Source organism: Hippoglossus stenolepis, chromosome 22 (assembly GCF_022539355.2).
Source record: "Hippoglossus stenolepis isolate QCI-W04-F060 chromosome 22, HSTE1.2, whole genome shotgun sequence".
NCBI lineage: Eukaryota > Metazoa > Chordata > Actinopteri > Pleuronectiformes > Pleuronectidae > Hippoglossus > Hippoglossus stenolepis.
The window spans coordinates 10962625-10988497 of NC_061504.1; the positions used below are offsets into that span (position 1 = coordinate 10962625).

The 25873-nt window shown below is 43.3% G+C and overlaps 2 protein-coding genes across 3 annotated transcripts in view; one reads left to right on the top strand and one right to left on the bottom strand.

Moving 5' to 3' along the window:
- wnt5b (wingless-type MMTV integration site family, member 5b) overlaps window positions 1-25873 on the bottom strand; it is a 75097-nt gene that overhangs the window by 25268 nt on the left and 23956 nt on the right. The window contains exon 2 of one of the 2 annotated variants that reach the window (XM_035147563.2): window positions 11844-11937. The exons of the other annotated variant lie outside the window; for it this stretch is intronic. The gene's annotated coding sequence lies outside the window, so the exon portion shown is untranslated. The remainder of the gene's footprint in view (window positions 1-11843; window positions 11938-25873) is intronic. 2 annotated transcript variants of the gene reach the window in all.
- Window positions 3233-7034, top strand: fbxl14b (F-box and leucine-rich repeat protein 14b). The gene has a single exon (XM_035147562.2). It carries the CDS (start codon window positions 3987-3989, stop codon window positions 5187-5189), a length of 1203 nt encoding a protein of 400 aa, XP_035003453.1. The 5' UTR covers window positions 3233-3986; the 3' UTR covers window positions 5190-7034.

A 25873-nucleotide genomic window follows, 5' to 3' on the forward strand; every position in this document is an offset into this window, starting at 1 on the left:
TGTTGAGTTTTAAAATGGCGGAATTAATCCAAAGATGTGTGTCTTATAACTGTCCCTAAGTACACCCATATGGGGAGCTGATTTTATGATGATACGACATAAAAACCATGCTGTATAAAGAGAATATAAAAAGGCCTTAAAGTACTAATTAAAACTGACTGAATTAGCCTGTTAGAGCTTCATAAGAGACTGTGAACCCTCCACTTAAATACCCTCAATGTTTTATTAAAAAGTTCCTTACATCACTGATTCTAAATTAATTATAACTTCGTATTTTGGCAAATCTGAGTACAGTGCTGGTTAGAGCAGGAGTAAAGACCGAAACCACAAAGACATTAACGACATATTGTTCCATGACAAAGCAGAACTGTGTTCATCAGCGCTGTCACATCAATCCCTGAGTCATTCCTCAGATTATGGAAAGATTTATAGCGTTGTGGTCATGACTGCTCTAGCTGGAGGGAGATGTTTGGATGCATGTTTATTCTGTAAATCTAGAATATTTGTTTAATCCTTGTGTGTATGATTAATATCTTTTTCTTTGTATTTGACTTTTACCTCATGCTAATGAAAGGAGATGGTGAGAGGTGAACATAGAATTTTCCACTAAAGGTGCTTCCAGACATGCACTGAACTCTGTATGTGAGAATGCAAATGTCCGAGGCATATTTTCCAGAACTTTTCCTGCAAAATGACAGAGTGAGTCCACGTGAGAAAACAGCAGGAATAAATGTCCCAGAGGGGTCATGAGTGGGGGTGTTGATGACATTTCTACCACACGACGGACACGAAACTGCAGAATACAAATGTCTCAGGATAAAAAAGAGGTCACTGACGAAGAGGTCAAAGTGTCAAGACGACGAGAGTTGAGAGCTTTTGGGAAATGGGAGGAAAGGAGACCGAGGAGGGCCATGAGGAGGAGATGATGGGGATGAAATGAGTGCAACTTTAGAAAACACTCCTTTAATGTGACTCTAACTGCAGAAGTAGCTCTGGTTGAACTTTACAATGTGACTCTGTCGTGGATTTTGTCCTCTATTCATCACAGTAAAGTCATGTTAGGGAAGGAACAGCTATCGTTTAAGAAGAAGGAGAAGAGAGAGGAAGGAGAGGATGAGAAGATGAGAGGATGAGAGGGAGAAGTGGAGGAAGTGAGGAGAGTTTCTGTCGGTTGTGCACGGCTGCTTCTTTCCATGTAAAAATGCCTGTTTCTGCTGCAGCTCCTCTCCCTCACTGTTATCCTTTACCTGATCGCTGCTGCCGCTCCCTCTCCTATCGCCGTCTCTGCCTCTCCTATCTCTCTCTCTCTCTCTCTCTCCTATCGCTCTCTTTCTCTCTCTCTGCCTCTCCTATCTCTCTCTCTCTCTCTCCTATCGTCTCTCTCTCTCTCTCTCTCTCTCTCTCTGTCTCTAGGTTTCTCATCAGCTCTTCCCTCTGTCTCTCTCTCTCTCTCTCTCTCTCTCTCTCTCCTATCGCTCTCTCTCTCTCTCTCTCCCTCCTATCGCTCTCTCTCTCTCTCTCCTTCACCACTCTGCCACACTCCGCTGGCTCCAGCAAACGGCTCCCCTGTCATATTATCACACACGCACACACACACGCACGCACGCACACACACACACACACACACACACACACACACACACACACACACACACACACACACACACACACACACACACACACACACACACACACACACACGGCAACAAATGCCTATAGTAATATACTGTTTACATGCAAAGGCCACATGTGCACAGACACATAGGTTTTCCTGTCTGTGCCTACACAAATACAAATGCACACATACATAAAAAACACGTGAACACACACACAGGCCGAGGCTCCTGTGGGGGTCAGAGGGGCCCTCTGCAGGGGAGGAAAGTTTCAGGTTGGTCGACAGCACAAAAAAGACCTTTGTCCTACTACCTATACTGATGTTTTTGGAGCATGGTCACGCTTTGATATGTGAAATGAGCAGTTTAGAACATTTCTGCTATGTAATAACTGATATAGACGTGTACACTGATGTTCACTCTCAGTACCAGCGATGATTCAAGGACAGTTTCAAAGTGATAATTTTGGTATTTTATTAGAGAGACTTAGAGAGATAAGTTTTTCAATACTTATTAGATTATTCTAGCACCAGCTCACCCTTGGCAACTATATGTGCTCTGTATCAATAGCCTGTATTTGTTTAACATTTATGATAGGGACAGGGACAGATTAATAACACAGATGTAACAGTGGGACAGAGAAGAGCTCAAATTACACACACACACACAAATATTGGCAACATGGTGCCAAATACTGATCCAATAAAGCATCTTGAAATTAATTAAAGTTTTTAATTACATTTAATTTTTTATCCTTTCTTACATTGTTATCCACACATCAAGAACATTACATAATCCTATATTTAGGCTAAAAACACGGTGTAAATGACGCCGCTTCAAGTCGAATTCGAATGTCGGGGCTAATGGACACTTGGATGACACCACAGGAGCAATGTGGAGGCATTTTATGTTTATTTCTGTTGTTTGAAGAAGTGGTCACCATTTACTCCAATTGTATTGGATTTGGCTGCAACGCTGTTTACCCCTGAAACTCCAAAAGTGTTTTGCCGTCCATCGGCATAGTGGTGAGTAGATAATGAGTGAATTTTTCATTTTTGGGTGAACTATCCCTTTAAACAAAAAAACCCTCTCAAGTATTTGATCAATTTATGAATTATAATAATGTGTAGAATCAAACCAAGTGTATGTGTTGACTGTTCTGTCTGTTATTGATCATGAGGAGACGTGACTCCTCTTGATTTGCTCTCTGTGTGACAACTTGTGATAAAGTCCCTCTAAACGCAGGGGGCTCCTGCGCCGTGTTTCCTGTGTGGTCCACTCAAAGGGTTAAAGCCCAAAGTGAACTGAATTGTAAGAAGTTGGTTTCCAAGGGAAACTGTTCGCACCGTTCCAGCTGAGGCGGGAGAGACCAAGTGGCTGACACGGAGGCTGGAGGGGGGGACGCGGGCACGGCGCGAGTTTAATTCGCATCAAATCGCTTATCCAACACCACCACACATATTACACCGCGTTATAAATCAGGTCTCAACTCTCATGGTAACGTTCAGTGTGATTTTAAAGCGGTTCAACAAGAATACATTAGGGGGTAGTGCTTGTGTGCACCCCCGCCGCTCAGCCGGAGTGAAGCGGTCTCTGCCAAGTCGGTTTGAAAAGAGCAGACAAAGGCTTTGAGCTCAGGACGCCCCTCTCTCTCTCCCTCTCCCTCTCTCTCTCCCTCTCTCTCTGTACAAAGACAGCCTCGCTCGACCGTCCTCGCGTCTCTTTCTGTCATGGAGGTGTTTTCGAACAGGCGGCGTTGAGAGAGCTGCTGGCTGTTTTCCTTTTTTTTTTAATTTCCCCTCACCGCCTCAACTTTCTCCTGCTGAAAATGTGCGAGCGTCTGGATCCGCGCTCGGCCGAGAGAGGACGTCTTTCCGTGGGTTTAACACAAGGAAGCGTCGCCTGAGAGAGAGAGAGAGAGCGAGGGAGAGAGAGAGAGAGAGAGAGAGAGAGAGGGGGAAGGATCGACGCTTTTTCCTCCTCTCCTCCTCCTCCTCCTCCTCCTTCCCTTCGCCCCCTCTCCTCCTCTTTTTGGCGGAGAGAGGGGCTGAGACAGGAATAAACGCTCCTTTTTTTTTTTGTTTTCTGTGTTTTTCTTTTAATGCATTTGAGTCCTACTGCGCCACCAGAGCGGATCACGTGGGGCTGGAGAGAGTTGGATCGATTTCGGCACAGTTCAATGTGAGAAAAAGAGAGAGAGAGAGAGAGAGAGAAACACACAACTCTTATTCCTTGTTTCACTCCCATGGATAACTGGGACTGTTGATACTTTGCCTCAGTGCAAGAGGAGCAGGGGAGGGAGTTGGTTCTTTTTTTTTTTCAGCCTTGGAGGTGTGGAGTATTAATTCTTATATGCCTGGGTTTTGAAAAACAATGGAGACGCACATTTCGTGCCTCTTCCCGGAAATTTTGGCCATGATTTTCAGCTATCTGGACGTGAGGGACAAAGGCAGGGTTGCCCAAGTGTGCATCGCTTGGAGGGATGCATCCTACCACAAGTCGGTGTGGAGGGGGGTGGAGGCCAAGCTGCACCTCCGCCGGGCCAATCCCTCCCTGTTCCCCAGCCTCCAGGCAAGGGGCATACGGAGGGTCCAGATCCTCTCGCTGCGCCGCAGCCTGAGCTATGTGATCCAGGGGATGCCCAACATCGAGTCCCTCAACCTGTCCGGCTGCTACAACCTCACAGATAACGGGCTGGGTCATGCATTCGTGCAGGAGATCCCATCACTGAGGGTTTTGAACCTGAGTCTGTGCAAGCAGATCACAGACTCCAGTCTCGGCAGGATAGCTCAGTATCTGAAGAACCTGGAGGTGCTGGAGCTTGGTGGCTGCAGCAACATCACCAACACTGGGCTTCTCTTGATAGCCTGGGGCCTGCATAGACTCAAGAGCCTCAATCTGAGGTCCTGCAGGCATGTCTCGGATGTGGGGATTGGACATTTGGCGGGCATGACCCGCAGCGCTGCAGAGGGCTGCTTGAACCTGGAGTACCTGACTCTCCAGGACTGTCAGAAACTGACGGACCTGTCACTCAAGCACATTTCCAAGGGGCTGACAAAGCTCCGGGTACTGAACCTGAGCTTCTGTGGGGGGATCTCGGACGCAGGGATGATCCACCTCTCCCACATGGCCTCTCTGTGGAGCCTCAACCTACGCTCCTGTGACAACATCAGCGACACGGGGACCATGCACCTCGCCATGGGCACCCTAAGGCTCTCTGGACTTGACGTGTCCTTCTGCGACAAGATCGGGGACCAGACCCTGGCGTACATCGCCCAGGGGCTGTACCAGCTCAAGTCGCTGTCCCTGTGCTCGTGTCACATTTCTGATGATGGGATAAACCGGATGGTGAGGCAGATGCACGAGCTGAGGACCCTGAACATTGGACAGTGTGTGCGCATCACGGACAAAGGGCTGGAGCTCATAGCGGACCACCTGACCCAGCTGGCGGGCATCGACCTGTATGGATGTACCAAGATCACCAAGAGGGGACTGGAGAGGATCACACAGCTCCCCTGCCTTAAAGTGTTGAACCTGGGACTCTGGCAGATGACAGAGAGTGAGAAAGTGAGGTGATTGAAAATGTTCTTTTGTAAGTGTGTGTGTGTGTGTTTTCTTTTTTGTTTTGGGATGAGGGACATGAGGAGAAAGAAGAGGGGAGTGGTGGATGGGAGGGGAAACATCTTTTCTTCTTTAAAAAGAGAGAAAACCCTCCTGAGTAAGGTGCGCTTCTCCCATGTGACCAGGATTTTCTGTCCAAATGTTTTGCGTTTCCTTTCCGTTGGCCTTGCAGGATCTAAATTAGTGTTTGATATGACGAGAGGAAGAATTAAAACCTGCTTATTTTGTTGTAATCTCATGCAAATCAATGCTAGCAATTGTTTTGATCTCACACTGAGTTTTAACATCTCTTGAAGTCTGACTTTGGACTGGAGTAACTTCAATGCAAATCATCTCCTCTCACACATTTTCTAAAGGTGTCTAACTATTAGAATAATCAGCTGCATTTACTGACACTTGCTTCTGTGGGAAATCTTGAAGCGTAAACTCGCATCCATCCAATCCGGCACCAAGATTTCTTTTTATTCTAAAAGCAAAGTGAGGTTTTGAAACTTGAGTAGGAGACTTTTATTTTTTCTTACAGTGAGTCTGGATTTGAAACATTTACGACTTAATCTCCGCTACAGCCATCACGCCTAAAGAAACATTTGGCTACCTCGTATGTGGTTGTTTTCAAAGGGTGTATACTGTTAAAAAGGAAAAGAAGGAAGGCGAGAATGAGAGACTGGGAGAAAATGTGCCTAAAGGGACTGTCTGCCCCCTCCCCCATCCCCCTTCTCCTCCCTCCATCCCTCCCTCCCTCCTCCGCCAGCAGAGCTGGAGAAAGGAGACCAGGACACGATCTAACTACCTTTGTTAATTTACCCCCCACAAATAAACAGCAACAATTTCCCAGAGAAAGAGAAAGTGAAAGCAATTGGTTAAATGTAGACCGTTTACTTTATGCAAAAAACATAATCTGCTTGTGTACAGGAGCTTTTTTTTTTTTTAATCTACAAATTTTAGGAATGAAGTCCAACTTTAACAAACATTTATGTTCCAACTGATCAATATTAAGGAGACAAGATTATCAGCTCCCCCCTTAAAGAAATACCTGTAGTCATCCTATGATAACACTAGATAGAGGAATATTTTAAGATACAATATGAGGTATTGGTATGAGCAGGCCATTATTAAACGCAATATATGTAATTGTAACCTATTATAGGGGTATTTGGTATTTTATTATAAGGGATGCTGGGGGAAATAAATGTCAGTGGATGTTGTTCAGAGCGTCGTACTTCAAATTGAAGTGATTTCTATGTCTTATCAATACCCTTTATTGATCGAAATGAATCAGGGTTTGCTCTGTTTTTTTTTCTTCTTTATTTTCCCACGTTGATGCCAACACAGGTCGCATTCATATTCATGTTGCTCCAGAGTGAAGAAGAGGGGGATGGACATGTCTTTTTTTTCCTCCTCTTTTTCTCTATCTCTCCCCTGAATAAAAGACAATTTACCCTGAATATATTTTGAGACATGCTTATAGAAGAAGGAGCGATCGATTATTTTCCTTTTCTCTCTCTCTCTTTCCTCCGTCTCGGGTTACAAGCGGAATGCATCTCTCTCTCTCCCTCTCTCTCTCTCTCGCACACACACACACACACACTTATACAAATGCGCACGAGCACACGGGGGCCTGTGTGCGCGTGCTTTAATGTAATGCAAATGACCTGCTAGAAAAATTAATATACGGATGTGCGTCCTGCTGAACAAGCTGTGTGTGTGTTTGAAAAATGAAATTATGTACTGTATATTATGTGTTTGTAAAGAAGAAGAAGAAAAGAAAAAATGCAGAAATCCCAAAATTAAATTGTTTTATATTCTTACGGTTAAAACAATTAAAGATATTTATATAATGAACGAAAAAGAGCGGTGTGGACTACTTTTTGTGGAGGGGTAGCTCTGTCATTATTGTCACCATCCTGTCTGTTTCAAACAAAACTGAGTTTCCATGAGGTAATTTGATATTGTCAGTACCAGGATTTTATCCATATTGAAGCTACAATAACAGCTTTCATATCAATGCTTTGCTCCAAAATAACCACCCACACTTTTCTGAGTATTGTCCCAGATCAGTCTGGTCCTGCTTCTCAAAAGGGCTGGAAAAAAAGAAAAAAGATCTGTTGTGTTGTTTCATTATTTACAAGGAAATTTAAAATGGATGCTTGCTGTCTTCATTTGGCTGCAGTGCCTGTGTAATTAATGATCACCAAGGCGTTTATTATTAGGAATCATGTGAGTTTTATTATAGGAAGCAGATTTTTTATTTTATTCTATATTATTTGTAACCTCACATGCATCATGAAGGTGTTCAGGGCGGCTGGGTTTCATGGTCTCAGGGCTCAGGAGGGTGAACATGGGGGGATTTCATGGTTTGATTAGAAGGTTGAGGGTTTTAGTTTTGGTTAATTTTTGCTGTGCTTTATGTCACATGTGGCAGAGCTGCGTCTGTGCGGCTGCATGTGCCGAGTAATGAGAGCTAAAGTTGGTTAGAGCAGATTTCCCTCTCTCTGCTTTCCATCAGGACGTGTTCTGTGTGTGAAGTGACACCACACACACACACACACACACACACACACACACACACACACACACACACACACACACACACACACACACACACACACACACATGCAGAGGGTTGCCAGGCCGGCCAGTAGCCATTGTCTGTCTTTAGAAGTTAGGAAGGCAGGTTGTGGTGGGGGGATTTTTTTTTTCCTTCTTTTCCTCTCTTTCTCCTCCTCTTGTTCAGTCACGCATACCAGATCTTAGACCAGGCAGGAGACCCCCCTCCTCCTCTTCCTCCTCCTCCTCGCTCCCCCTACCATCTCACAAACACACACACACACACACACACACACACACACACACACACACACACACACACACACGCTTCTTTTTAGCATTCCACACCATCATTCAAAGCATTTAAGCATTCTCTCTCTCCTGACTCTCTGTCCATGGGGATTTGGGGATAAAGGCCAGCGGAGGGATTGTTGACCACAGGGACAGAGAGAAAGAAAGAATGAGAGAATGTCAGTGTTTGCTGTTTCCTAAGTTTGCTTTTGCAGGCCTCTGGTCTTGTGCAATAACGCTGCAATGAGCGCACACTGAGATGTGAGAGAGTCGTCCGAGGCATTTTGTGCCACTTTTTCCCTGAAACGGCTAAAAAAAACTACGTTTGAGCCGAAAGAAAAAATATGTCATATATTTATAGACTTTCTTATTTTACCCATACACTATTATCGTTACTACTTTTCTCGGCTGAACGCTGCAGCAAGGCGACTAGAGAAATACAAGCAAAGAGACGTGACATTGTAATAAATTTAAGCTTGATAGATAAATGAATGGAGAGAAGGGAGGCGTGCAGCGTCACCAATTGTTTCTTTATCATTTGACATTTGTGTCTTCAGTCCTCTCCCTGCAGATACAGGGGGGGTTAGCGTGACACGGCCGTATCACACGTTTCTACAGAAAAGGTCTGCCGGCTGAAATGTAGACTGACGCAGATACGATCAGCTGCATTCAAATGATAATGTGATACTTTATTAATCCCCATCGGGAAAAGGCTCTTTTTGTCTGCAGCCTCTCCTCTGGGAGGTCAGAGGTCACGCTCGGCTCCAGCACTGCTCTGCCGGATCTACTGTGTCTTGCCCAAGGACACATCAGCAGGGTGGAGGGGTGGGTTGTCATGTTTTTACATTGGGTCACCTTGATGCGTGGTGGCGGAGCAGGCCACCTGTGAAGCAGCACTTCTTTTCATTTTCAAAATACAGACTTCTTTTTCCCTTTTCTTTTTCTCAATGAAATCGATTCCGCCGAACACTCTGTGAGGAGAATGCAAACTCGGCCATTAGCGTATAGGTTGCAGTCTCAATTTGCATTTTGAATAAAGCGAGCTGAGGGTGAATGAAGCTCCGGAGTTTCACTGCCGGGCGTTCAGCTTTATGTAGATACAGCTCGTGATATACTGCACGCTGCTGCTGAGTTTGAACATGCGAGTGCAACACCTTTTCACAGTTCTACTTCCCTTTTGCAAACAGTCACACAAACTGACACCCAGTGAAACCACACCACCCGGCAGAGACCCCTTCTTTCTCCTTTTTAGTTTTCACACACACGCACAACGGTTTCCACAGTTTCCAGTTTATATAAAGTCTGTTGTCTTGACAAGTTTGAGATACAGTTCTCATATTTGTGCATAGAAACAGTGATTGTCAGGTTTTCTTTTTGTAGCATAAAGACTGAAGGCAGGCTCTGGCAAAAGCAAACCTCCCTAAAGCTGCTTTCAGACATGCACTGAACTCCAGACAATTTTCCGGAGCGACTGTATGTGAGAACACAAATGTCCAAGTTGGTTGATCCAGACATTTTCCAGAACTTTTCCTGCCAGTCCTCTGGTAAAATATCAGAAAAGGAGGGTGAGTGTGCCAATTTGAGAATACAGCAGGAGGACGTTTTGCTGATATTTCTAACACTCGACGGACGCAAAACCGGAAGAATACAAATATCTCAGGATGAAAAAGAGGAGCGGTACATGTAGACGAAGACAAAGACGTCAACTTGGGAAGACAACGAGATTCGAGAGCTCGGAATTTATTCAGAGCGTCCTGCCTCCTGCAAGCTCTCAGCAGGCGCCACTCTTTGCCTGAACGTTCCGGACATTTTCCTGTGTTGTCTTTCTGCGTTCTTCATTTGAGAAAGACAAACTGGTTTTGACCTTAGTTTTTGTATGTTTTAGTTTAGATAACCATCTCTTTGCTTTAGCTTCAAATGAGAGTATTACATTTTAACCAATGACAGACTCTGAATGTTCTGACACGATTCATCCACATGGCTTCAAGAAATCTACCACCTGAGGCTGAGAGCCGACGCTGTGCCCCCCCTGCTCAGCTCCACCTCCCCTGCGTGGAAGAACACCACGACAGACCGAGTGAGGCTCTGACACCCGGTTCACTTTTTTCCTGTGTTAACTTAAAAGGTTTCCGAGCGGCAGCCCGTACAGAAACATGTGTGTGTGTAACTGTAAGGCAGCTGGGATCAAAGCAGTCACCAAATGGCTTTATGTTAAGAATATATCTCCACATCCTGCCTGTCTGCGTGATTGACAGCTTCTAAACAAGCTAATTCAAACGCTTGCAGGCACCCAAATTAGACAAAGGCCCACATATAGGTCGCTGCAGTGACAAAACCTTTTCATACTATAAACGCTACTTCTGCATTTGAGCTTTGCTGCCTGTGTGTTTGTGTGTGTGTGTGTGTGTGTGTGTGTGTGTGTGTGTGTGTGTGTGTGTGTGTGTGTGTGTGTGTGTGTGTGTGTGTGTGTGTGTGTGTGTGTGTTAGGCCGGTAAGTTGTAAAAGTTGAACTGTGACGAGTGTGTTTTACTGCCATCATTAAAGGAACAGTTCACCATTAGAAGGGGAACTGGGGTTCTTCACTACAAAGCAGCGGGGGTATTAGCAGCACGGTGTTACTGCCCTCCCCCACATCTCTCTGTCTTTGGCTGCAACAGCTCCCTGTCTGCCGGCCTGTCTGCCTGCCTGCCTGTCTCTCTGGCCTGTTTTTAGGTCTCTGCCTGTCTGCGGGTCAGCTTTCATCCCTGTTGTTCTTTCTTCTCAACCTATTTCTCTCCTCCTTTTGAAGCTTTTTTTTCTTCCCGTGTCTTCGTCTCTACCTGCCTCACGTTCCCCTTTTCTTTCTTTTCTACCTGCACTCTCTCTTTCCGTCGCCCCCTCTCCTCTCCTTCTCTCTCCACCCTAACTTTATTTCTTCCTGCCTATTTAATGCATGCCCTCCCTGTCCCACTCCTCTTTCTCCCTCTTCCCCCTCTCATTTTTTCCATTTCCACCCTCCCTCCAACCTTCCTCCTCCTCTCTGCGGCACCTGGTGTCGAGGTGTCGCTGAGGTACAGTAGACGGCTCTTTGAAGTCCCAGGGGCCCTTGGGGCTGTGTGTGTGTGGGTGTGTGTGTGTGGGGGGGGGAACTTATTTTTATCAGCAGCTACAGTCAAGAACATTTGGTGTTGCTTTTGATTTGGTTGTTTTTTATGGTGATACAATCATCCCTGTGTATGTACTGTATGTGTGTGCATGTATAACAGAAGAATTTCTGGAGCTGCTGTCAGACATACACTGAAGTCTGGACATTTTCCCAAAATTATCCGCAGGGGCTGTATGTGAGAACGCAACTGTGCGAGTCAGTTGCTCCACACATTTTTCTGAAACTTTACGTGCCAAGTAAAATGTCCGCAAAATGTCAGAGCGAGCGCACGTGACAATACAGCAGGAACATTTTTGGAAAATGTGAGGAAGTGAGTATGTCCATGATGTAAGATGAAGAAAGAAACAAAAACACTTGATTTCCAGATGCCGCCGCTTGAATGAATGTTCCGGATATTTTCCTGTTGTTGTGAATGTGAACACGTCTGATCCACACAATTTCCTTTTCTGGAGTTGATGTCTGGAAATACCTTATCACCCTTTCTGCTTATCTCATCTAATCAATAATAGAAGTGATAGATCAGGTTGTTTTTCTTTCATGTAAGTGGGACTAAACTCTGAGCTTTATATTACCAGTTTGATTGCACTTAGGATGAGAAACATGGTATGATTTATACTGTAACTTACTGGTTTAGGGCTGGTGCAGTCAGCGAACAGTGAGGGGAGGAGCAGAGGAAAAACTGTGCCTCTGTCCTAAAGTCTGCTGTAGTCAGCACCCAACCTGCAGGGAGAGAAAGAGAGCGGGGGTGGTAAGACAGTGGAGGAAGCAGAGAAAATTAGGGAAAGTTGTAAAAAAAAAAAAAAATAAAGAAGGGGCAGAAAGAAAAGAGGAACGCAGAGAGAAAGAGATGAGAAAAAGTTGGGTTGAGTTGGTGAGAAAAGAGAGGGAGAGGGGGAGAGAGAGAAAGAGAGAGAGAGAGAGAGAGAGAGAGAGAGGAATCCGTGAGTCACTGTTTAACTGTGGGCTGCTAGAAGTCAGCTACCCATGTTAAAATACCGTCTGGGCACACACAGACACACACAGACACACAAAGACACACACACGGAACTCTTGCAAAATAGAAAATGCTGCCTTAACTTCTACCACGGTTGGCAGAGGACACGCACGCACACAAACACACACACACACACACACACACACACACATACACACACACACACACACACACACACACACACACACACACACACGTGTTTATTCAAAAATCTTGCGACTGCTTGTCTCATACTTTGCTGCCCAGCAGACCAGCTAATTATTTTCAGTTGGATACCACATACACACACACACACACACACACACACACACACACACACACACACACACACACACACACCTCTGCTGCACATTCCTCAGAAAGTAATGAGCTGCTTTTCTACAAAGGTAAGAATTTAGACGAAGGTCAAAAGTAATTCTTTCCATTTGAAAAAGTTTAACTTTGTAGCAAAGGGAGGGGGACGCTGACATCATTCAACACTCAAGTGAATAACTATTGATGATTTTTCAGTTAAGAGAAGAAAAAGAATAAAGTTGGTGGATTACAATTACTTCGTTCTCTCCTATAGAACAATCTTGGCCGGAGATGGTGCTGTGGTTTCAACTCTACAAACATATACACAACATTAAGCTCCCTCTGCCACTGTGCTACTTGGTGTTAAGGCTAATTTATGCTCAACGTTAGAAAGATACAGACGGAGTCATTCGCTACTTTGATTTTCTATTTATTCACATTTTCTGAAAAATGACTGATATGGACGAAACTGACGAATGGAGCAGTACCACCATAAATCATGGGGGGGCAGTGTACCGAATAGTTCCAGTGATACAACCATACGACACGAGGAAGAAATTTCAACAATGCTTGAAGTGTGAGACTATAAGAAGCTAGCAACATGCTAATATGCTCACAAGGAGAATATGTGAATGTTTAGCTGGTATGAAGTCTACCATGATCACCATTGTAGGTCTGTGTCTTAGCATGCAAATATTTGCGAATTTACAGGAAACATTGTGGGAACTTACCTTACAATGTAAAGTGCATTGAAATAATGTATGTTGTAATTTGGCACTGTACAAATACATTTGAATTACAGTACAGTTGCGGCTGATGGGAATATCTGTAGCTATCACTACTAATAATTTTGACCTGGTGATGGCGCTACAGAAAAGTATTAAAATCATCTTTAGGGAAATCTGAATATTTGTAACAGATTTTAGGGCAAAGCACCCCGTTGTTTTTGAGATAATTCAATCAAAATTAAAAAAATTAGAATTAGTTGATGGTATTTGAACAAATTCACATCATTAGCATACATCAACCCTGGTAACATGGATAGCCGTTGAAAATTTGGTGGCAATCCACCAAATAGTTGATGAGATATTTTAATCTGGATAAACAAAGACACACCATCTTTACAGCTACAAGACTAATATGATACAAGAGCCCAAAATGACATCTACAATAGCTTGTTTTTTATCTGACACCAATCTAAAACCCAAATATTCACTTTATAATGTATAAAACAATTAAAATAATTCATTGCTAATCAAAATGTTATTATTTCAGTACTTGTGCTGGTGTATTTTTCAGCATCTAGACTGGAGAACCCTCTACTCATTAGCTTCTCTGTTCATTAATTCATCACATGCTGTTATCAGGTCATATACTGCTCTAGGCCCTTTGCTCATTAGGCAACAAATGCAGATATCAACCATTTCTGTGTTATGCTGGAATCATAGCTACACAAGATTTTACACTGTATCAGAATTAGCTCTGCTAGAGATGCTTTAAGATGATTTCTCCAGTGTTTGTGCGATTAGTATGTGAGCCAGATGACATTTTATACACCTGGCATCAGCCATTCTAGGTCGTTTTGCTCAATCAATGTCAGAAGCCAGCCGACTGCCAACATGCTAAATCTTTAATTTGATATAGGAGCATGCTTCATTCACAATCAAACCATGGATGTTGTTGCGGAATGTTTTATAAAAGCCTCAGCAATTACGACACGAGACGGAAAATTATGCAGCGTGTAACATTGACTTCTGCTCCCTATTCCTGCTTCACTCGACGGTGGAAAGAGAGAGACAGAGACAGAGAAGTGTGTGTGTGTGAGTGTGTGTGTGTGTGTGTGTGTGACATGTTGGTTCTGCCTTTTCTTTGTCTCCATGTGAAACCATGTGAGGCTCTGACAGAAACGTGACAGATAGTTGCAATGTCAAAAACTGGCAGGCTCGCATGCATCCTAATTTGTCAGGTGAGGCAGTGTTTTGGTAGCGTGGGAGGTGCGATGCGTGTTTTGTGTGCTTGTCTTCCAGCGCACGTGTGATTGATACTGTATATGTGCATAATGCATACACACTCAGCTGGTGCCTGCGCCTCTGCCGGCTCTCTGTACCTTCCTGTCAGTTCAGCTTGTCATTCAAGCATCAATAAAGAGAAACTTTTCTCTTTCTCTTTACTCAGTTTAAAATTTGTCATGCTCTTCTCCCAGAAAGGGGAAATGGGCAGAAAGGGGAGACAGAGAAACTGCAGCAACAGTCAAGTGGGGTTTTATCACATGTTTGACAGGAAACACTGCGCATCGGAACAGAGAGACTTCACCGCGTTAACAAGGATGATTTTTTCAGGGGCTTTTTTGGGGGGTAGATGTCAGGATTGTTTGGAAGGCAACAGGGGGAAAGAAGAGTGGGTGGAAAGAGCATGTGATAAAGAATTCCTCTCTAAACCTGCAGTGTTGGACAAGCTGTACCCAGAAAAATCAAACCCTACAATGGTTATTTTAAGGGTTTGTTATGATGAACAAATAATTTCCATTTTGAGAGAAATTAAAAATCATGTGATGATGATGCAGCATCATAACTTTAGATAAACTGGCTTTAAACCATTCTCAGGTCTATGCACTAAGTGAATATGACGCTACAGGACATGATTAGCTTAGCATAGAGTTTTAACCATACACTGTATACGAAGTGAAGCCAAAGTGCCTTTATCGCCACCTGGTGACAGGCTGCGGTTCATGTAATAAACCCAGCCGCCACCATTGTTAGTGGATAGGACATGGACCAAACTAAAAAGTCTAATACATTTTTCTGAACGATGGCTTCTGTCATTTTAGGGAATTCTTATCATACCGACCTTTATTTAAGTGCTTTAAAAAAATGGGTACTTATACCTATAAAATGGGGTGAATTGTTTTGATTGACAGCTGAGACTTCCTCATGATTGGTCAAGCGCATGTATCAATGGGACCTCGCAACCCCTGTTCCATTATCGATCGCTTCTGCAATGACTCAACTCTTAATGTGGCTTCATTTCTGGATTGTGGGAGGAAGTGGAGATGCGTCATCCATCTTCTACAGTCTATACTAGCTTTAACAGTGACATCATCAAAAGTGGACCATTGACATAGAGCCAGCAACTGCTAGCAAACAAGCCTAGCATGCTAGCTTCAACTTTCTGAATGGATTATAAAGTTAACGGCACCATAGATCCTCCTAATTGTCTGTGCGTCCACGCAACGAGAGTTGACAACACATCTTCCAGCACCAGCTCATATTTCAGTCAACTGCTGCCATGGAAACCACAGACAGTTTCCGCCAACAATTGTTGTGGTATCATCAGCATTTATATTTTCTTAAACAAAAATATTTAACATTAAAAACACATTCCAGTTTGGCATTCAATTGCAATGAAGCTTAAAAAAAAACATTCCAACGTCATTCATCACAATTTGTTTGTGAGTCCCCGAAGAGCCAAACTTATCAGGCGTAGACCAAAGCAGAGGTTTGAAAATGCCCAACAAGTTATTGAACTAATTGAAAATCTTTTGTTTTGACTATATGCCTGACATTGGTCATTAATTACATGTGAAATGTGTCAAACGTTGAACAACGCTGATACAAATCAATGCTAATGATCCGTTTTCATGACAGGGTCACATAAATGGGTTTAGATTGAGTAATTATACTCCACATAGCTTTACACGGATATAACTATTGTTTCACATGTTCTAAATCCCTGAAACTCTTATACTGATGAATGAGAGGAAGCCTGAAGTGATTGAAGCATTAGGGAATTTATAGATTGATTTATTTAATGGGCCCAAATGCTCTGAACTTTTCCTCAACCTGTATTCAATTTGAGTTTGGACATTTAAGCCGTGAGAAAATTCCCACCAAAATGTTATTTAATATTCAATCTATAAAGGCGTGATTGAGACGGAGTAGCACTCTTATCTCTCTGTAAATGAATTACAGTTTCAATTTGCATGTTGAGTGAATTGAACTGAAAGTGCCTCATCCCCAGAGTGTCCAGAGCTCTGGTGTGCATGTTGATAACCAGGCTGCCAATTCAGGATTTGGTAAAAAGCTTTATTCACACATGACTCAGTTATTTATTGCTTCATATGTGATCTGTAAGAAGTTTGGAAGATACAGATTTATACACTGAGATTCAAACTATTCTGAAGTTAGCGTCATTTTATTGCAGGATTTTCTGGGTTTTGCTTAAAAGGGATTATATGTTTTTATATGATTATAAGCAGCCAATGGCCTAATGGCCTATGGAATATTATAAGAGAATTAATAACTAATTGGAATTGGATAAAAAAACACCATTTGTTTAAATTTAAATAAAGTTTTAACTGAAAAGAATGTTTAGTAAGTAATTCCAACTTTAAAAATCAATTAAATTCAAGTTGTTTAACTGATAAGTTTCCAGTGATAAAAAAAACGTGATTGTTTTCAAAAGAATTCAACTAATTTTGGCCTTCCTTTGCTTCCATACATGTGTTTTAAGTATATTGAGTGTGTAGTATACATTAAATCCAGAACATGTTCCACAGGCTGCACACAGATGAGTGCCAGCCGCCAGCTTTGCCCGACTGTGAGTGGCACAGACCTCATCTTTCCACTGCTGCTTCAACAGATGTGACCGGACTTGAAACAAACCTGCGGCTCCAGGTTTGTTCGGTGGCTCTGATGCTGAGCCGTGTGAGTCGTGGTCGGAAAGTCAGACCAGATTTTTTTTTTTTTATACAACGAAGGAGATTCATCTGAGCTCCCTGACGTCCCTGAGTCACTGAAGCAACCAGCCATCACAATCTAACAAAGATGATGACGAGAAATGCAGAGATTAGCAACAAAGGAGGGAGGAAGAAAATTAGGCAGTGACATATGGTGTATGATTGTAGCCTTGAAGAGAAGAGTGAGATAATTGATGTGTTTGTGCAAGAAAGAGATTTTAAAAACAGACGAATAGAGAAATAGAGAGAGGCTCAGGGAAAGAGACATGGGAGGTGGAGTGAAAGAAGATAAAGAGAGAAACGGAGGATTGAATACAAAGAGGGGCTGTGCGTGCCTGTGTGTGTGTGTGTGTGTGTGTGTGTGTGTGTGTGTGTGTGTGTGTGTGTGTGTGTGTGTGTGTGTGTGTGTGTGTGAGAGAGTGTGTACGCTTGGTGTGTATCTGCCGTCCCCAAGGTCCTTCTAGCTGTCTTCTCCTATTGATTAGTTCATATTGATCTGGCCTGGCACAACACACACACACACACACACACACACACACACACACACACACACACACACACACACACACACACACACACACACACACACACACACACACACACACACACACACACACACACACACACACACACACACACACACACACACCATGGTTCACTTTATTTAGCCGGGCTTTGACACAGGGGACATGAAGGTACATTGTTAACACACATGCAAGCATGCACACACACTTGCACACACAATGCTCCCATCATTTGGCCTCTTACAATCACAATCATCTCCTCAGAAAGACACACACATGCACACACACACACACACCCACACTCTCTGCCCGTTTGCTCCTGTGCATTGGCTGTCTGAGAAACAATGAGAATGATGAATCACAAAGACTGTTAGCAGAAAACTAAATGTCTTATACAAACCTGATAAATCCCTCAGTCTGCTTCTCGGGGAAATGCTTGATTTTCCACAAACTACCATTTGTAAGTGCAAGATTGTTTTATATGTTACGGGCAGCTAACCCAAAATTTAAAGCTATTGTAAATCAATATTGTCATATATGTAAGAGGTGTCGCATGCAGGAACAAAGCCACAGAGGATAACCACCTAACTCTATATAGTTCTAATCTACTAATCTAAAATCTACTGAGGTTTTAGCTTCTATCAGCTCATGTTTTGGTTTTACAGCAGCATAAACATTTTTGTTTACTTTTCCGAAAAAATTAAGTAATATGCTACTAACGTTACTTATGCTAACCGTCATTGTCAGCACTTTGCAACAATGGGAGCGGCTAAAGAGACAGATCTTTCCCTCAGGTGTTGGTAGAGACCCAAACAGAGCAAAAAGAGTGAATACTAGAAACAAACACATAGATCTTATATATACCAACAAGATAGCTGTATGATGATTTGTTTGTACCTTGTTACCACTGCTCCTAAGTGGTGAAAAATCAACTATTACTTATTTAATTGTATCATTCCACATGGTCATCATACGTGTTTGTGTTGCACGATGTTCTGAAGTGGCTGCTTCTGAAGATTTTGGGTCACAAAAGAGTTTTATCATGAAACAAATTACAGTCAACTGCTGCAGCGGTGGCCTGAAGGCAGAAGGCAGAAGTAGCAGGTTTGTGTCTGGAGGGTCAGCAGTGCTGGTCCCAAGCCTGAGTGGGAAAGTGCAGCTGAGGTGAATCAGACTCCCCCTCTTCAAATGAAAAGATGGGGGGAAACAACAACATACAGTCAAGTTAATGTGCCCTTGAGCAAGACATCTCACCTCCAACTGCTCCTGAGCTGCTCTGTGGCCGCTCCAGAAGACTGTGTGAAGGTGTGTGTCGGTAAAGCAGGACGAGGCTTACAAAGACTGTCTTCGTTCACAATGATAGAAATGTGAGGAAATAACGTGAAAAGGTGAAAACGCCAATAACAATCTGGACACAGTGTCTGCTCATCAACAGCGCTCTAACGAGGAGGCTTTACTTGTCATGGCCAGAATGATGCATGATGGGACCTGCGGCAGGCGCCTGACACATATCAATATGTATACCCACATTTCTATACACCACACACAGATATGGTCTCTTTTTTTATATATGTCCTTCATCCAGGCTCTGTGCAAGACTTCCTTTCTCCCTCTTTGTCTCTGATTCAGAGGAAACGTCACTGTCTGTCTCTGCCTTTAGTCTTTTGTGTGCATGCACACAAGCACACACACACACACGCACACACAAATACAGTACGTGCACAGACACACAAACACCTGCACCCACAGAGGCAGACACACACACACACGCACACAGCCTGCCTTCTGCTGCTGTGATGGCTCCGAGCTGTCAAAACATCCTTGCTTTTTCTCCCTCTCTCTCAGCAAAGCAGCCTGACTGAGCTTGTCTATGCAGGTTCACAGAGACTGCTGTCTATCCACCCTCCATCTCTCCTCCCCCCTTTTCTCTCTCTCTCTCTCTCTCTCTCCTCCAGATTTGTGTATCTTAGCATCTCGATTTTGCTTTCTCTAGCTTTTTCAACATGCCTCGCTTGTCCTTCGCCTACACAAAGATCTGCATACACTGTAAATTTTCAAAAATACACATGGGTTCTGTTTATACTGCATTTGGCGTCTGCCTACGCAGATGTGTTCACACGTGCTGTCAGCATGTATGGTCTGTGCAGGCTTTCGTTTGCTTTTTCTTCACGACTTTCACACAATCCTTGCAGACATGGGCAGATGAGGACATCTGATCCAGTTACACAGAAAAGCACGATTCAGGTTTAAGTCTGAAAATAGAGTTTAGATGTATTTACACCAGTGTTTTCAGGCTGTTTTCACTTTGATCCTGTTTCACCACCTGCATGGTCCCTCAATACAGTTGATCCAACACTTCAGCTGTTCTCTTTGAAAGGCCTGGGCCATAAAAGAATAATTATCGTAATTGAATTTTCATCTATAGCAATATAACAAAGGTTCAATACATATCGATAGAATCCTCATCCATTGTGTCTGCATGGTTAGGAGCTATAACACAATACTGATTTACCTGAGATTTGTCAAATATTTTGTCAAGTGTTTGTCTTTCTCTGCTCATGAGGAAGAGTTTAAAACTACAATCGTCACAAAAAGAGGCTGTAAGCGTACTTTTTGACATATTTTATTTTATTGCATTTGATTGCAGATTTTAAATTCGACCACCTAACCTAGATGAACAGAATTTCCATTAATCCTGTGTCCATTGATCAACCATCATACAATTTACAACATAAGTACAAGTTAGTGACAACATCTGTATTGCAGGACTGGATATACAGGCATTGAAAATGAATGGTTCTGCTGCACAGTGCTGGACAATGTTGTGAGCAGACCCAAGTCAATAGTGCTTTTTGAGGTTGTAGGTTATAGTCCTACTAAAAGTCTAGAATGCAGAGTAAAAGATGCAACTTCAAATTAAGCTTGGTGTTAACTTGGTGTGGACTGCAGTTAAAGCATCTTGCAAAACCTCTCATGTGTATTAAAAAGCCAAGAATAGTCTTCGGAGGTTTTACTTCCTGACACAACATTCACTTTGCTAAACCTTTCTCAAGATCAGAATCAATGAAAACTCACTTTATGACAAATCCATTTGCAGCAGTCTTAAGCTCGTTTAGCACACGGTTGAATTTTCCTCACAAGTGAAAGTAAATTTTACAGTTTAATAAGTGGAAACATGACATTTTTTCCTCTAAAAGACATCTTCCTAATAAAATATACATTTGTCTTCTCCCTCTTTCCTTCTCCGTTGGATATCTTTCCTTCTTTCTTTTTCATACTCTCTTTCCCCCTCTAACACACAAACCCACACACACAGAGCGCTGTGTGTTTGGCCTGCAGGGTGTGCGCAGCGGGGAGGAATCAACCGTATGGCAGACACGAGGACGGAGCCAAATCTGGCTCGTACACATGGTGTGTGGCCGTGCTGCCCTGTATGTGTGTATGTGTGTGTGTGTGTGTAGCTGAGGGCGGCTTGCACTTAAATATATATCAGGAGCAGTGGTTGCCTAAAGGTGAATGTTGTGCGGTTTTCACTGGATGGCTGCTGGCGAATGAATGAAAACCACTCTCCTTTCCCTCGCCAGCGACTGTCACTGTGCCCTTGAGCAAGGCACTTAAGCTTCATTTTGACAACAATTTCTGGGCGTGTGCTGATAAAATGTAAATGCTGAGATGTGGGGACATGGTATACATGTTCAAAATAAGTCAGACGGAGCTATAAACACAAACAAGCAGTCATTTGTGAACAAACACAACAACGTTAACCAGATGATCTAAACCACTTTATCTAGAGGTATTAGAAATGAGTGCTGCAGAACTACGGCAAGCACAGTGGGTCAGTACAGGGTAGTACTTTCATGATTTGCCTTTCATTCCTCCTAACAAAGACCAAAATTGTGATAAATCAGAAAATATCCTTTAAAATTCAACTTGATTTTAATTATAACAAAACCAGAATGTATATAGGCTATGTATGTAGTCTGTATGCAGACATGTATGTATTTACAGTACACTGTCTATGTATATACAGTGTCTATGTTTTCCATTTCCATGTATTGTGCATGTGACAATAGACTCGCTTGTGTGTGTGTGTGTGAGTGTGTGTGTGTGTGTGTGTGTGTGTGTGTGTGTGTGTGTGTGTGTGTGTGTGTGTGTGTGTGATGTCAATACCTCTCTCATGTCAGTTAAAGTTTATGTTCCTGCATGCATGTCCATGTCCATGTCATTGCATGCTTCCTGCATGAAGATATGCATGTCATTTAATTGTACATGCATGCGTGTGTGCTGTATGTTGTGTGTGTATTTGCTGCCAACATGGAAGCGCACATTTGAGTGTGTGTGTGTGTGTGTGTTTGTGTGAGAGAGGGAGAGCGTCTTGGCTTGTGGTGGTTTTGTCAGTGCATGAAAATCATTTATTCATGTTTCACTCACCCTGTGTATGTGTGTGTGTCTGTGTGTGTGTGTGTAGTCTGTTTATGTCTTGTATGCATGCTCTATTAGATGCTCTTTGCTTACATGTGTAGCTAAAGGTTAGCCCTACCATGTCTGTATCCATTTGTTTGTGTTTTCCTTACTCCTCTCTGTCTTGTGTTTTCTTTTCATACCTCTCCAGCCCTGTTTTTCACCTTCACTCCCGTCCTCTCTCCCCCATCTCCTCTCTGCAGCTCCCCTCAAAAACATCTGTGTCTACATCTCTTTCCTCTCATGACTCCTGTGTGTGGAGGTTACCCTGGGTATGCACCCTGACTATGTGTGTGTCTGTGTGTGTGTGTGTGTGTAGGAGGGTTTTAAAAAATGCATATACTCTATAAGAGGGAGGAGGAAACAGAGCGTGGTGAAAAGAAAAATACAGCCTCTGTGTGTGTGTTGTGTCAGTTGGGTTGACATCTGATCTTGCTGAGTATAGTAAAGAAGAAAGTGCTGAAAGTACCTCGTGTGTGTGCCTGTGTGTTTGGTGATGGGGGGCGGGTCCTGTGTGTGTGTGTGTGTGTGTGTGTGTGTGTGTGTGTGTTTTGTGGCCTGTATGTGTCCTCATTTCTGTGTGGGTGGTAAGAGGAGGGAGTAAGGCAGTAAGGGAATAGGGTGTGTGTGAGTGCACTTAGTTTAAGTGTCAGCATGCCTTTGTATGTGTGTGTATGTGTGTGTGTGGTCAAGATATTGCTCATGTCGAAGGGACCTAACTTGAGGGTCTTGTCCTCATAAAGTAAATGACTGGATTTTAAAGGTGATGGAATGTGAGAAAGGTTTTAAGGTTAGGTTTAGGCTACATTTGGTTTTAGATTAAATGAGGATGAGGGTTGGATTTAAGCAAGTAGTAGTTATGTTTAAGGATAGAGCAAGGAAGGGAATTTAAGTCAATGTTATCCCCTCTGAAGTCAAGGAGCTAAATGAGAGACAAAAAAGTGTGTGTGTGTGTGTAGAAAGAGAAGTAAGAGAAGAAAGAGAAGGAAAGGCCTTCCATTTCTCAGTCTCTCTTTCGCTCTGACTCCCCCTCTTTCCTTCCTGCCTGTCAGACACATATAAAAAATATAAAAAATACACACCCACTACGTGACCAAAGAGTGTGTATAGACTTCATCTCTGACCCTGTTCAGATCTGGAATTAAAATCTGTCCTGAGTGATCCGATCCCATGATCAGCTCCAGGTATGAACGCACCCATGGACATTAGTGTAGTTGGACTGAATAAAAACAAGCTAATGTGGTCATTGTGAACAGAAATGACGTAGTTGTATACTGAGCGAGGAAGTGAGATCCGATTACAAGTGGTCATTGGACACGTATGTGGAAACAGATTGTAATGCCAGGTTTGAACTGTCCACATGTGGTCAGATCAGTGCAGACGCACGGGAACACCAGGTCTGAACAGAGCCTTAAAGCAGCAGAGGTCCCTTTCCTCCGTCTTCACGCTCTTTGGCGCTGTGTGTGTTTTACATTTCATGTTTTGTGTCTGTGGTTTCGTGGTTACATCAGTAGCAGTGTCTCACTGAAGGAAATCTATCCATATTTAATTTCCTAACTGCAAAAAACTGAAACATAGACAAGGGTGAGGGGTAGAAGAACTCAGGCTGGAACAAGCGAGTCGGAACAAATGAATACAGATCCGGTGCCAAAACGCAAAGTTAGGAGACTGAGCAGGTGGAGCAGAACTAACTTTGTTTTGTCAAAGGGCTGTTTTACAGATGGGAGGCAGACGTCCATGCAGACAATGGGTCAATAGAAACAGGTAAATGTGGGTCAGAGGAAACTACGACACAATCACCAAGGCGACCTTTGACATTTGATTTTTACCTTTGACAGAAACTTTCCCGATGACCCAAGGACCTTTGTAGGAACTCGGGAACTTTACTTGCATTTTGATTTGGTTTTATTTTTTGAGTGCTGAACTGTGACAATAAGAAACACCAGATGTTGAATGATCTCCCTGTAAAACATTAAAATCGGTGCAAATAATGAAATCTCACAAGCTAGGTCATAAATAAAAATCTCACTTACCACTGTTATAAATCTTATGCCATATATATATATTGTGTGTTTTGAATATTCCCTCTTTCAGTCACTCCTTTCTTTCCTCCCTCTCCTTAACCTGAACTGAACTGAAAGAGAGAAAAGAGAAACATTATATAAATCTGTTAATACATCTACTGAACATCCAGTGTTGTGTTACTACGGCGCTGACACAGGATTTTAATTAAAGCTTAACCCCCCCCCCCTCGCCAAAACGACAACGGTGTAGACAGGCCTATTGATTTCTGTGGTAACACTGTCCTGTCATCTAGGTCTGCAACCCCCTCCCCTCCCCTCCCTCCCCTCTTCTCCTCCCATACATGTGTAAAGTCACATTTGACACTCCTCACCTCTCCTCCTCCTCCTCCTCCTCCCTCCGTTACAAGTCCTTCAACCCGAACGACCATACAGGTCGTTTGTCCCCATACGACCCCCAGGAGCGTCCCCTGAAATACTGACACTACGGTAACAGACGTACTGGACCTTTGTTGCCATGGTTACAATAATGGTAACAGTTTGGTTAGGTTTAGGCTCCAATACTACTTAGTAAGGCACAGGAAAAGACTATGGTGGGGGTAACTTCCTTCAGCTATATCCCTATGGCTTCCTATTCATATGAAAACGCATGAACTCGGCTACGCACACGCCTGGCATCCACACTACTATTAGTAGTACTACTATATAGTCTGGACGGACAGAAACGAAGATGTTTGTAAACCAGGACTGACACACTCACAGCCGTTAGTGTGAAGGGGGATTAAAACTGATAAGAGGCCAAATCGCTTGTGAAAAACGCTGTTTGCTAATGGAAACGTAGAAGCATGGATGTTGCCTAAAGATTAGAGGAAAGAATGATGGCTGTTACAGAAAACAAAAAGTGTGAGAGTCCTGTGTTTTGACGTCTTTGTTGCTCCTTGAACGTCACCTGGCCGCTACAGTTCACCTGCTAAGGAACATAACCATGGGATGTTGTTGGCTGAGCTGCCACACAGAAAGCCCATGGGCTTACAAGAGGACGGTCTCCTCCTCTGCTACCATCACTTATTATTACATATTTCCCTCCTGCTGTTTACCTCTCTTCTTTCTTTCAGCTCCATCTCCCTCCGCTACTCCATCTTCCCCTGTTCTCCCCCTCCCTGCATTCTTCTTTTCCTCCTGTTCTCCTAAAAGGATTCATGTCAGGATGAGAGAGACGCTGATTGGATTCACTGAGGTGGGGGTACGTGGGCCTTTTGTTTTTGCCCGTACTGCACACGCAACACACACACGTGCAGAAACCCACATATAACACACAAGTGGCTACATACACAGATAAAACAGGACAAATAGGAGAAAGTCTCAGCAATCCCCCAGAGAGCGAGGTGGAGGAAGAAACAGAGATTTCCTGCTGTTTGCTCCACAGTGATGCCAATAAGCGAACAGGAACGAACAGGAGAGGAAGACAAAGGAAGAAAACACAGATATGAAGAGGAACTAAAAAGAAAAAGGCTCAGAAAACATTCACATGCTCCAATAACCATAAAGATTGATAAGGTAGTGCACACTGGATTGTGGTTTATGGCTTGTAGTCTGTTTTACTACATGTAAAACCATGCGGACAGAC